Source organism: Bubalus bubalis, chromosome 8 (genome assembly GCF_019923935.1).
Source record: "Bubalus bubalis isolate 160015118507 breed Murrah chromosome 8, NDDB_SH_1, whole genome shotgun sequence".
Taxonomy (NCBI): Eukaryota; Metazoa; Chordata; class Mammalia; order Artiodactyla; family Bovidae; genus Bubalus; species Bubalus bubalis.
The window spans coordinates 77058492-77072991 of NC_059164.1; the positions used below are offsets into that span (position 1 = coordinate 77058492).

Below are 14500 nucleotides of genomic sequence, written 5' to 3' on the forward strand. Positions count from 1 at the left end.
CTTTTTTCTAAGAATAAAATATATTTTCCTCAAAGAATAAATCAACTTCTGGCCACCTAGTGAGAGTCAAATGGTTTTCTTTTAGAAATTTGGAAGGAGATAAGAAGAGAACATCACTGTGGCACTGGGAGTCATGGTATATGCCACTGGACACATTTTTGTCTATAGCTAAACTTTGTCCTGGGGTCACACCAGGTATCAGGCTGTGGCCTGAAGCTTTGGTAGAAGCATCTCATCAGGTAGGGAATCAATAAGCCAGTGGATGCCTGGTTCGACAGAAAGGTCACTCCTTAATTTCACACTTTGTGTGCTATTCTAAATGGCATACACCAGGAACTTGTTACAAAACCTGTCCCTTTATTCACGGCTTGTGAGCACATTATTATGCTTTTCTGATAAATAATTTTCCCAGGGGAGTACTTACCACAGCAGCTGTTGTCTTCTGTGTGGTTTTATTGCCTATACTCAACGAGAGCAGAGGCATGGTACAAATTGTTGTGCGTGACCCTAGCCTTCTGTCTGCAATAAGGAGCACACACAATGCCATACCAAAGTGTTTATTGACATTCCTTGAAGGTGGTAGGATGGAAGAGAAAGCTCGGCCTGAGTATTACGTGACATTTCTCTTGTCGATGGAAGCAAAAGCAGCCCAAGAACAAGGACTTCTCCTGCTATTGTCTAGAACAAAGACTTGAACAAAATCATTATAGACATTTCTTTAGGTAAATTGGAAGCTGCAGGAAGTAGGCTAATGGAATGATATTTACTCTAAATACTACCTCTAGGCACCTTTTTTTTTTTTTATACTAGAACAAAGGGACTACATGTCACTAACAGGAAAATAACACGTTCTCTTTTGGACCTTATGATGGTTGGAACATCCATCCCAGACTTTGATGATATAGTATTGCAGTAGTTTTAAGAATGAACACTGAAGTACATAATAGTAATAAGAATCATAAAGCACCACATTGTTATGTAAAGTTCTAACTATTTTCATTTGAAAGTGTTTTACCTTGACTGGGAAAACATTTGTGGCAACTGAGAAATTTTCTGAACCCAAATTTGGGACACGTGGTTTGACACATGGACCGATGGTGCCACAGATCTAACATCAGAACTGTTCTGGAAGGTCCAGCTTGTGGGCTGGTCATACAAATGCACTTACTGTTAAATGACATATGATCATGTGTTAGAAGAGAAAAAGATCGAGATTCTGTATGTTTAAAGCCTGCCAACAAATCGTATACCTCTTTTTCTTAATTTTCTCTTTGAATGACAATTGTGATGGTAGTTAAAAATTTTCCCAACCACGGTCAACTTATAGACATAGGAATTACAAAGAAACCAGCAGCTTCATAGTACTTCTCTTGACTCTGCAGAGTCCATTTCTATTTTTAGATTATCATTTTCATATAATAGAATAAAATGGAATATACACAAAATTATTATAATACTTCATATTATTTTTGAAGCATTTTTCAAATTGACACGTAAGTATTCTCTTATTTACTTTTTTTTGTCCCCCAATTAAAGGTAATATACTCTTACTAAAAATAGCTTTAAAAGATCTTGTTTTAGGGAAAGCGTGGTTTAAAAGTGGTTAATTTTATAATGTGCCTCTATGGAGAAAACAAATACTTTAAAAATAATTATACATGGTAACAAATGGGTGAGATCTATCTTGCTCATTATGAATTATATGATTTGGGGTCGTTTGCACCTCCATATGGTAAAATTAAGAGCATAATTGAGTCATATAGCTGTTTTGTTATACATGTAATTACATATATATATTATGTTATACATATATTAAGTAACGAAACATAATGTGGAACAAAGAGAAATAAAGATCTTTCCATAACAACTGTCTGTCGTCTTTGTCTTCCTTCCTCAGGGAGTCTGTGCAAGGCTGTAAGGGAAACTGAGACCCTATTAAGCACACTTCACATTTTTCAGGGACCCTGACATCAGTATTTCTTTCTGGAATTTCGTACTCTTATGAAATACTGTTCCTGTAATGCTTCTGGGATATATCTGAACCATGGCATTGGGCAGGGCAGTAGGAATAAGGAGAAATTAGTTGAAAACCACTCATGTCTAAGTTTTCTATCTCCATATATCTTCTAGCATACCTTGTTCCTTCTGTATTGGGGAGAATAGACATCAGTTAATCTATTAACGGCTTAATCAGATATTTGTGTAAATTGTGAAGATTCCTGGGAACAGGCTCCATTTTGGAACAGCTTTCTCTCTTACCAAAGCCTAACATATGAGTCCTAAAAAAAAGAACTGAATGCTTGAATTAACAAGTATTTACATATATCTAACACCAAGTTCTAAAAGTGAAAGATGCTCCTTTTACTAAAGATGCTATTCTATATATGATGGTGAAATGAGTTGCATTATCCTTATGTCCTGATTTCATAAATAATAGCTCCACTGGAATCCATGACTTTCCAGATGCTGAGACATGTCCTGAATTATACAGATCCCTCAGATTCTGCATTATGTAACTTACACATTCCATCATCCTATGTCAGTAAATATTCTTTATAGACAACAACAGAAGGCCAGATTTCTGTAACATACATATTCCTTGATGGACCACAGGTACACAGCAGCAAGGGGTGCTGAGCATTCGAATTCCTACTAAAGGAATGTTTCCTTAAGGAGGGCAGGGAACACAATTGATGCATTGTCCGGACACAAACCAACATGAATACAAGACATGGTTCCAGATGAAATTAACTTGCCCATGTTTCTCACGTTTTCCCCTTGTTTAATATATATTGAAGGACAACAATGTAACATTTCAACATTTCTTTTCCCAGTGAAGAAAAACACTTTCATTTACAACATATTTCAGACGACATGGATAACAACATTAGAAAAATAGCAAATGACCATCATGTTCGGGTTTCTTCCAAAAGTAATCAAGAGGTCAGGCTGTCTCTGGAGCCTGCAACTATTACTCTGAAACACTACATTTACTGAGACATCTCTTTACTGAATGCTAGAAGAAACTGGATCCCTATTTGACACAAATCGGTATGCCTTTGGGGGGTTAGGTCTCTGCTCCAGGAGGATTGCTATGGAGGAAGGAGATGTATTATTTTGCCCTTGATCCCTAACAAGCACCATCGCTCTCTGCAGCTTCTGGTTTAGTGTGGTCCCTGTGGACAATCAGATGTGAAGGAATTTGAACACCATGGTGAAGAAAAACTGAAAAGTAAACATGAAAAATAAAAATGCTATCAAAGTTGAAATAAAAGTTTGTTTGCCAAACAAGTAATTACTTGGCTTGAACGGAAGTCATGAGATTATCAAGACATTTTTTTTTTCCTCTGGGAAAGAGACCTGTGATCAAACAAAGCAAAATAAAACAGTACAGAACCCAGGTATTCAGAGCAACTGAATATGTCCTTCTAAACCGTCGTGATGTCCTTTCCCCCTTTCTCCTGTTTGCTTCAGCACTTCTATACAACATCAGGGGGTAGAAGCCTCGTTGTTTATGCTACATAATGCGATCTCCTTTTTGGACGTGTGCACAAGTTTGTGCTTCTTGGGTGGTGGGTGTTCACAGGGGGTGTGTTCCCACCCCCAGACTTCTCTGAACTCAAGTCGAACCATAATCCCCACAGCCACTGGGATGCCCTGCATTGCATCAGCAGGAGGTGTTTTTCTTGCTGTTATTATTGGTGGGAAAGTATGATATTTGCACCATATGTCTAGGCTAGTTCCAGCTGATGGGGCTGATGCCACATACAAATCATGAGTTGAATATATCAAAATTTCGGTTTAGCCACTGCTGTTTTTGGATGGATTGGATGCCCAGGGAAAATTAGAATGGGAAGAAAAGAAAGAGTTGATCAGCTCCTATTCTGAAGTTGGTTGTTAGAAATTATAAAAAAAAAAAAAATGGTGGTTCTGCTCAGAAGACATGGGTGTAGAAAAGCTTGGAATGCTTAATGCTCAAATTTCCCCTTAAATCATAGAAATGGAAGTAAACATTTATTACCATTTGGTCAAGTGTAGCATAACTTTCATTCATATTTCATTGTTAGTAATGGAGGTATGTGGAGATATACACAGACCTTGAGACAGCTGTTTTTTAAATATTGCATACAGGCTAGCAGTTCATTGAAAGTAGAGGAGATAAGCCTGAAGGTTAGATCTTAGAAGAAGGCAATTCTTCATGCACAGCTCGTCAATCCTGATTTGGTTTGAAAATGAAAATCACAGAATACCAAAATCAAAGGAGAGTTGATTCAGGGAAAGGGAAAGGATGATGTCACTGGCCAGGAAAATGTCAGGGAAGTTGCCAGTTTCTCACTCAAGTCCAAAGGTGCTGGTTTCTTCTACTGCCGTTAACAGCTTTTCATACAACATGGAGTACGAGGGATAAGGTGGAAGATCCAATCGATTGAAGCACGTGTGTGCCCTGAATGGGGGAGAAAAGGCTGGTCAAGGTGTTTGTTTCAGTGATACAACTGGCTTGGCTACTTCTGTGATCAGTCTGAATCTGTGAATCAAAAAGCGAATCAAAAGGGAGTGGAACTGTGTTTTAGCACCACCATGCACACGCTGCAAAGAACCACAGCCTTCCAGATGTGAATAGAACAGTTACGGGACTAGAATACCTAGAACTGGGGGAGTCTGCATTTGGAAGCAAACCACACTATACCAACACTGTACTAGCAAACCAGTGGCATTCTACAATTAAGAGATGAAGCTGAACGTGGTCAGTGAAGGAGGCAGAAAACATTAGTATTACAGTCATATTCCCAAGTCTCCCTGCCCAACTCTGAATTCTGGGCTTCTGTAAACCCTGTGTATTGACTTAGAGGTGCCAATGGACACCATGGAGCTCTGAGATCCAATACTCCATCAAGGCAGGTGTGTCCTGTAGATGGTCTGACTCCTTTACAGTTCACGGTGGGGCTTGCGTAACCTGGAGCAAAGATGCTGCATTTCCAAGAACAGCTGCATTTGTGGGATAATCCTTCCTGGGGGCCAGCAGCATCCCAGTGCCACCTGCCTGGGTTCTGCTTATGTTGTCATGTTCTTCATCCTGCAGGCCCATCTCTGTGGGCCAGTGTCTGGCCTAGATGAAGAATGGCTTCCCTTGCCACGTGCCAGTGTGTGGACCAGGACTACACCCTGCTAACCAACTTAATTGGTGGTGGTAGTGGTGCTTTAGTTGCTAAGTCGGATCTGATTCTTGTGACCCATGGACTGTAGCCCTCTGCCCAGGCGCCTCTGTCCATGGGATTTCCCAGGCAAGAATACTGGAGTGGGTAGCCATTCCATTCTCCAGGGGATCTTCCCAACCCAGGGCTCAAACCTGGGTCTCCAACACTGTAGGCAGATTCTTTACCAACTGAGCCACCAGGGAAGCCCAACTAAGTTAAGAGGGACAGAAAAATGCCAAGTGTACTTTTGGAACTGGCTGAATTCCAAAAGCCAGGGGCAGGATACGGGCAGATAGAATCTTCTTGGTTTTCTTAATCTGGTAATTTTAACTATCACTCATGAGTGGAAATAATACAGAAAAAAAAATCATCTATTTACAAAACAGTTGGGATCAGATTGATTCTATAGAAGTTAATTTCTGGAAATAAACTGAAACTTTAGCAAATGGCACCTCTTCAAGACCTAGTCTGAACAAGAGCTGCTCTTACTGTATTCATCTATAGCCTTGGTTAGCTCTTAAATATTGATACATCTTAGTCAGTAATCTAGAATGAATAAACATTATCAAATCACGATTGGATTCTGCATTCCTAAGTCCTCGTTCCCCTCCATGTGGTCTGACAGCCCCGAGGACCTGAGTACATCATTCCCTGGGCACTAGATCCTGTGCTCTCAAGGTGAGGTGGGGCTTGGAGACAGCACAGAACCAGACTTTGGAAGGCCTCTATTCTGATCGCAGTCCAGTCACTGACTAGTTTTACAACCTTGGGAAAGTCAATGAGTCTTTGTGGGCCTCAGTTTCCTCACTTGTAAATGGGGTAATAGTACATGCTTCATGCACATCAGAGGGTTGGTGTGAGAATGGAGTACACACAAGTGCCTTTCGTAAACCATGAATCATCATTTAAGCAGCAGAGTTTCTTAATAATGCAAACACAGTTGCAATCATGATTTTAGGAACTGTGTCCCCTTTGTGAGGACTTCAGACTCTTGGCTTTTTCCACCTGCCTGCTGGCAAATGAACTGTCCTCATCTCGTGTTTGTGCAGCTGACATTTTGGAACTCCACTGGGTCTGATCAGTTGTGCTGGGTCAAACTGCACTCTGTCAGTATTATTCTGGGGTTCCAGCATTTTGAGATCATGCTGGATTTGGATTGCAATCCATCACAGTATTATCTGTGATACTTCTAATCTGTGTCATCAACACAATTCATCTCCCTGTCTCCTCAATGTTTTCCAAGTTTTTGATCAAAATGTGAACCAAGATAGGGCCAAAGTCAGTCTTGCTTCTCTGCAGTAGAGACCACTTTAAGGTTGGTTAAGAGTAAATATTATAACAAAAAGGGGCAGCATCACTACCCACTGTAGCTGGCTGTATAGCCAGTTGTGAGGTCAGTTACTTAAGTTGTGTCTTTTTTTTTTTTTCCTTTCTGGCCACACCACCTGGCTTTCGGGACCTTAGTTCCCTGACCAGGGATCAAACTCATGTCCCCTGCAGTGAAAGTATGAAGTCTTAACCACTAGACTGCCAGGGATGTCCTTGTGTCTCCTTTTCATGTCATCTTCTTCCACTTCCCAATTACAGCTTCAGTAACCAGGCAGGTTCTCACTCTATCACTGCTGAATCTACTCTTTTCCAAATTTGTCAATAACCTCTTGATTCCCCCATTCAGAGGTGCATTCTCTATGCCCACCTCCCCAAGCTCATTGAAACATTTGACAGCTCTTCCTATGAACATCTCTCTCCCTTCACTTCTGGACAATTTCTCAGTGGCTGTCAGTTTCTCACAGGGACTCCCAATGGCTCCTTCATGCCTCCTTTGTAGCCCGTCAGCCTAGAGAGCAGGGCTTCAGGCACCACTGATACTTGGAGCTTGATGACTTTTCACCAGGAGGGGCTGTCCCATGTCTTATAGGTGTTCAGCAGCATCCTTGGCCTCTCCCTGATAGAGGCCAGCAGAATCCCTACCCAACAATCAAAAATGTCTCCAGACATTGCTAAATGTGCCCTGGGGGACAAAATCACCTTCCCTGCCTCCACCCTTACAAACCATCACTATAGAGTAAGCCGATACTAACTTAACCGAGTCTCCACCTCCATCCTGGGCTTGGGCTCAGTTTACCTCTGCAGTGAAACATGTTCATATTAGAATTTTAGTCCAGTTCGCCTGCTCTGGACTCACAATTCTGTTTTTCTCGTCCATACTTGAAATGTAACCCCCTAAGCTTTCCTCCTCTCCTTTACTCTATTTCCACACTGCCTGTGCTGTGTCTACCCTGACTAGCTCCCAAGTCTTCTTTCCTTCTACGCTTTTCCTTACCAAGTTTCACAGTAAGGAAACTCCCGTCTTTTGGTCTGGCCTACAAGCCTTAGCATTCTCAGCCCTCATGAGTGGAGACAGCCATTGTTCACCTGGCTGCATTCTGGGCTGTGGATGGATGAACACTTTTTTCACTCCCCATTGCTGATTCTAGATCATTACTTTCAGTTTTTTGATAAAAAATTTCTGCTCCCCTGAATCTCATGCCATTTTTCTTCAAACTACAAGTTTTGTTTGGCATTTTATTTTAACAAATAGGACAGGGTAGAAAATAGACAGTACTACCTATAGATAATAAGGATGAGGTATAGTGGCTCAATGGTAAAGAATCTGCCTGCCAATGCAGGAGACGTGGGCTCAATCCCTGGGTCAGGAAGATCCCCTGCAGAGGAAATGGCAACGCATTCCAGTATTCTTGCCTGGAAAATCCCATGGACAGAGGAGCCTGGTGGGCTACAGTCCAAGGGTTTGCAAAAGAGTCAGACACGACTTAGTGACTAAACACCAACTGTTCTGAAGAACTAGCATTTCAGATACATACTCAGGAGTATGCCTGCTTAGACTCTCTCTGTGTTAAACACGTTTGACCACAGTGATCTAGATCTACCTTCCATACCTTCTGACCCCCTGAGGAACACATTGGTTAACATTTCTGGTAATTGGCTTAAATGTTTTCCACTTCAGGTCTTCCCACCATACTGTGTAGCTTCTGAGTTCACATGGCTGACTGTTCGGAGCCCTGGCCTGCCAGCTCCTTGACCTTAGCCCCAGTGACCATCCCACCCCTGCTATGCTCTAGTGAAGGTGATTTATGAAGTTTTCTCGCCAGGCTCTGTAACCAAACTATAAACCCTGCCCCCAGAGTCTTTGTTCTAACCCCCCACACTCTAGAAGGCAAGGACTTGGACTGATGCATGGCTTTGTGTGATGCTATTTGGCTCCCTCACCTAGGAGGCCAGCTGTCTTTCTAGAGGGAAGGTCTGAGGAGAAGGCAGCCTAGACCATCTCTCCTGAATGTGGGCAGTGCACACGAGGCTCACAGTCTCTGGAGAGCTGGATCACCCCATGGGTGCGTGGCTCTCCTGCTTGCCTGGGCTTTTGACACCTGCCACATGGCCTAGCCAGGTCTTTCTGAACTACCATTCTTGAAATTCAGAGGCTGTTTCTTTCTCTCCACCCTAGGTGACACTTTCTAGGTTCTTGAATCTTCCGAAGATACAAGGGAGACTAGTTGGGGGTTCATACTCAGAGGGTCATCCTCACTGTCCTCTTGGAGGCCTCTCAGCTCTTCCTGGGGCTCTTCTGGCCCAGGATGAAGTCCTTGCTTCCCCCAGGAACCCTCTCTGGGGCTAGAAGCACAGCAACTTTTTTAGGGATGCCTTAGCGCAGATGTGCAGAGCCTGTTCAGAAGGTCAGTGTTGTTCTTGTTGCACAGTCATGTCTGACTCTTTTGAGACCCCATAGACTGTAGCCTGTCAGACTCCTCTGTCCTTGGGATTTTCCAGGCAAGAGTACTAGAGTGGGCTGCCATTTCCTTTTCATAAGCTGATGCCCACTCTGTTAGTTCTCTGTGTGGGTTAATAGGATTAATACAAATTTCAAAGCTTACCAGAGCATATATGTAATTAGACTCAATTTCTGACCTCAGTGACAAAAGCAACGACTTCTATTTCCTAAATAATAGTACAGACTTCTCAATGGGGTCTTCTCTCTGTGGCCCACCAAACTTGCTCTCTCAACGATGTCCCCTGCAAATGTCACGTTAGACACCTTGTCCTCCATGCTTGCTTGGCGCTCCTTCCTGAACATAGCTGACCTTTCCACCTCCAGGCCTTGCTCTTGCTGTTGCTCCAGCCTGGAATCCCCTCTGCCCTTCCTTGCCCCTCATGGCTCACCTGAATGCCAGCTTCTCTGTGACATCTTCTCCTGTCAATTCAGTCAGGATTAGGCCTCTGTCCTACAACCTCATAGCATCCATGCTTTTACTGTCTCTTCTTTGCTCTCCTCTGATTCCAACTGGGGTTGTAACTATGCACCATCTGGTTCTGTTCCTCCCTGGACTCAGCCCCTCTGGGCAGGTGCATTGTGTAGCTCAGCCACGCCCCCTTATCCGCATCCACATACACACTGAGGTGCTTGCTCTGGGAGTAGGATATCACCAAATGTGACTCAAACTCACGTCTTTAAAGTAAGAACAAAATGCTTCCAAAGAACCTCATCCTTCAAACCTATCATTAAACCCAACAAATGGAAATCTTGCCTTTTGAGCCTGATTTTCTTGCCAGACTTCATTCAGGAGGTTCAGCTGTCAGCAGAACCATGCAAATGAGCACTGAGGGTCTGCTGATCTAATTGGGTGAAGACAGAGCTGAAAAGCGCCCAAGACTTCGGGCTGTTATTAACCAGCGGGGCATGTGCTCTGTTTCCTGGGCCTCCTATGCTCACATGAATTATCTCCAGGATGCTATAAAGAGTAGGAGAGCTAGATAAAAATTATAGTTCAATAAATCCTGCCACAAAAGGGATTAGCAAAGCATCTCAGAGGCCATGTAGAAACAGAGCTGAATTAAATATGAATCTTCTCTTACAATTAGAAAACATCACGGTAGAGGAGAGTAATGTGGATCGATCTTTTCTTCTATTTGCTGAGCGGGATTTATGACTTTAGTAGCTACACAGAAGCCTCTCTTTAGTGCTCCTTATTTCACCAAGCAGGAGAATATGCCATCCAAAGCGGCACAGAAAGCACAGAAGATGTGTTGGGATGAAAACTCATGGCGCAGGGAAAAGATTCTGTTAAACTGCTTGGAGCTCTAGTGCCTCCTTTTCTGCATTATCACACAATAATTTCCTCGATAGCTTACTGTATAGAAGCTACTCTAGAGACCCAAGATACATACGGTTTTGTCTGCACATGTTTTAAAACTAGTAGAAAAACACAATATGTACATAATTCCCTGTGTATCAAGTGATATGCCCTAGTGAGACAGGCTGGGACCTGGCACCATTCACTTCAATACTTGCACCTGGACGAACATCTCCTTGAGCAACAGAACACAAAGAAACTAAAAATAACTGCCCATAATGCGCAGCCAGGGGTTTAATATGAACAATAAGATACAAAAGGCCAAAACCCAATTGCCATTTCTGAGGTGCTGAGAGCAAAAGTGGGGGATGGCACACAGCACTATCAACGGGGTGGGCAGACCACCTAAGCCACTGCTCCAGCCTGAGCCACCCATCAGCTCCCACCTCACGCCATTTAAGGGACCAGCTCACTCCCCCGGTGGAGTGAGCAAAGGGACCTGCTGTTTGTTCTCCCTTAGGCTGCAGTTGGAGGAGCCTCTGCCTGAATTTCTCACCTAGTCTCTTTCTATAGATTTCTAGTCTCTGTATAATCTCTATAGATTAAAGAGTCCAAGAACCTTGGTCAGAAACAACAAAACTGCAGACTCAGTGCTGGAAGGGCCACTTTGGGCTTCCAGCCTCTGGGCATCCCCCTTCCTCCAGGCAAGACATTCCTCTTTAAATTAAACTGGGCCACATATGACTGAGCCATGGACCATGAAACCAATAGCCCCAACACCATCAATCATCAAAAAATGACTAGGAGTATGACCTGAATGGACTTCCCTGAAACTTCTCCCCCACACCTTTCACTGATGACTCAGAACAATACACTGGGCAGTAGGAAAGAATTCCATCCCAACGGATGATCGCTCAAGCTCAAGTAATACAGTGGACTTGGCCTTCTTCAGCAAGTTTCCTGAAGCGGGGGTGGGAGCTCCATACCTGGGAAGAGATGTAATTTTTCCCCATTTCTCTATGCAGAAACGCCGAAGCCCGTTGCTTCCTCGCAGGGCTGCAAAGCCTTCGTAGGGCACACTTGATGTTCCTGTGACGAACTGCAGTAATCTGAGTCTCTGCTCATTGTTGAAACGCTCCACCGCGGCCCAGAACCAGCGGATCACAAGATGCCCATCATGATAACCTGAGCGGAAGCAGGAGGGCAACGGAGAGGAATGCGGAGAGGGGAGGAGGGGTGGGGGGAGATGAAATACACATCAGACGTGCTAAGAACTCAACAGCTGCTCTAGATCTGCTCATTTCTCTAGTGGTGGCCTTCAGGTAGGTCTGAAACAACTTGTGTAACGGAGTCAAGTTTGAAAACAAAAGCCAATTGAGAAAAGAGGCATTTTACAAAAAGGTTTTATGTTCTCAGGGATGTCCTCAGAGATGTCTGCTTTCTATTTAAACAACTGGGCTCCTAGGAGTCACTTTCCTGCCTGAGATAAATGTACACAATGAGTTGTGAGGTCTGGCAGAGATCTTTGGGGTTCATTTCCTCATATTGTCTTTGTTCTGATGTCTTAGCTCTTGGTAACCACATACTGTGGGAGCATCTAGGACTTAAGAAAGGTGAATGTCAGTCTTGGTGAACGGAGGATGCTGGGCTCTCCCTGTAGCCCATGGTGCCCTTAGAGCTGCTGTGCTCTGGCCAGCCCTGGCCTGAGAGGAGTTGGGCCCATGGAAGGAGTATGGGGCCTCACAGGACAGTACAGAAACCAGGCTTGGGGTAGTCGCTGAAGGAAAATGATAGACTGCAAGTGCAAGAAGGACTCAAAGATGAAGAAAGAAGGCTGGGCTGGGGCAGAAAGAAGGAAAGCTTCATCAAATGGAAGATGTAACTCACCTCAGAGGTGTGAGTTAAGCATGTGAAGGCTTGTGTGAGTGGAGGAGGGGCTACAATGATGAGAATGAAGAATAAATATGCAGGGAACAGCAAGCTGACTAGACCAGCAGAGAGCGGTTGCTGGTGAGGACTGAAGGGACCTTACTGGGGGCTTAGAGGCCTTGATAGCTAGGCAGAGACACTGTTACCTGACACCTTAGGTTGGTGGCTTTCCTTCCAAGCCAGGAAGGGCCTAGGTTCCACAGAGGTTTCCTCCTACATGGCTGAGTGTATCGAGGAGAATAGAGGGGCTGAGAAGGTGGGCTCCTGGCGCACCCTCTATTGTTTTGATAGGAGTTTTCCTGCAATATTTTATGTGAAGAAAGGGTTTTGAGCATAAAAAATCTTTCAAAGATCTCTTCTCTAAGTGATAAGGAGCTTGCTTGTTTTGTGAATTGGTAAATGGCCTGATGAAAAGAATGTTTCAGGAAGACTGGTTTGGCAGTGTGAAGGTGAAGAGTTAGGAGGAATTAGACATTAGATTTGGAGAGATGACAGAACTGTTACAACAAATCAGGATGGAGGTGAGGAGGGCTTCAGTTCTACAGGAAGCAGAACACACTTTCCCAGCAGCACATGACCTAGCTCCAGAGCTGGCCTGTGGTTAGTGGTGTTCCCTGGTACACACCTACACTGAGTTACGCTAAAGATGACCTGGGGGTTACTGTCGCCTGAAGGAAAGTCTAGGTTGGAAACGGAGGGCAGTAGGTGGAGGGGAGAAGGCATGGACTAGAACGTACTCTGCACGTGTACTGAAAATAAGACCAAGTTTTTTGTAGTCTTCAAAAGTGATATTATTTTATATTTATATTGTCACTACATACTCATCTCACACGCTAGTAAAGTAATGCTCAAAATTCTCCAAACCAGGCTTCAGTAATATGTGAACCGTGAACTTCCAGATATTCAAGCTGGTTTTAGAAAAGGCAGAGGAACCAGAGATCAAATTGCCAGCATCAGTTGGATCATCAAAAAAGCAAAAGAGTTCCAGAAAAACATCTATTTCTACTTTATTGACGATGTCAAAGCGTTTGACTGTGTGGGTCACAATAAACTGTGGAAAATTCTTCAAGAGATGGGAAAGACCACCTGACCTGCCTCTTGAGAAATCTGTATGCAGGTCAGGAAGCAACAGTTAGAATTGGACATGGAACAACAGACTGGTTCCAAATAGGAAAAGGAGTACGTCAAGGCTGTATATTGTCACCCTGCTTATTTAACTTCTATGCAGAGTACATCATGAGAAATGCTGGGCTGGATGAAGCACAAGCTGGAATCAAGATTGCCGGGAGAAATATCAATAACCTCAGATATGCAGATGACACCACCCTTATGGCAGAAAGTGAAGAGGAACTAAAAAGCCTCTTGATGAAAGTGAAAGAGTAGAGTGAAAAAGTTGGCTTAAAACTCAAAATTCAGAAAACAAAGATCATAGCATCCAGTCCCGCCACTTCATAGCAAATAGATGGGGAAACAGTGGCTGACTCTATTTTTGGGGCCTCCCAAATCACTGCAGATGGCGATTGCTGTCATGAAATTAAAAGACACTTACTCCTTGGAAGGAAAGTTATAACCAACCTAGATAGCATATTAAAAAGCAGAGACATTACTTTGCCAACAAAGGTCCATCTAGTCAAGGCTATGGTTTTCCTGTGGTCATGTATGGATGTGAGAGTTGGACTATAAAGAAAGTTGAGCGTCAAATAATTAATGGTTTTGAAATGTGGTGTTGGAAAAGATTCTTGAGAGAGAGTCCGTTAGACTGCAAGGAGATCCAACCAGTCCATCCTAAAGGAGATCAGTCCTGAGTGTTCACTGGAAGGACTGATGTTAAAGCTGAAGCTCCAATACTTTGGCCACTTGATGCGAAGAGCTGACTCATGTGAAGAGACCCTGATGCTGGGAGGGATTGAAGGCGGGAGGAGAAGGGGACGACAGAGGATGAGATGGTTGGGGCATCACCAACTCGATGGACATGAGTTTGGGTAAACTCCAGGAGTTGGTGATGGACAGGGAGGCCTGGGGTGCTGTGGTCCATGGGATCGCAAAGAGTCAGACACTACTGAGGGACTGAACTGAACTGAACATATAGAATATATATATGAATATTATTCAGCCATAAAAAGGAATGAAACACTGAGTCATACTATAACACAAACAAACCTTACTAAGTGAAAGAAGCCAGACACCAAAGGCCAAACAGTATAATTCTATTTATATGAAATATCCAGCATGGGTACATCCGCATAG

General features: G+C 43.5%; 1 protein-coding gene across 3 annotated transcripts in view; it reads right to left on the minus strand.

Annotated features, from left to right (window-relative positions):
* Positions 1-541: 541 nt before the first annotated feature.
* The window catches only part of HECW1 (HECT, C2 and WW domain containing E3 ubiquitin protein ligase 1), a 490597-nt gene continuing 476638 nt past the window's right edge, over positions 542-14500 (minus strand). For all 3 annotated transcript variants that reach the window (XM_025291383.3, XM_025291385.3, XM_044946810.2), the window contains 2 exons: positions 11311-11509; positions 542-4444 (listed from right to left, as the gene is read on the minus strand). In XM_025291383.3, coding sequence (XP_025147168.1) covers positions 4333-4444; positions 11311-11509 — 311 coding nt within the window. In that variant the 3' untranslated portion in view covers positions 542-4332. The remainder of the gene's footprint in view (positions 4445-11310; positions 11510-14500) is intronic.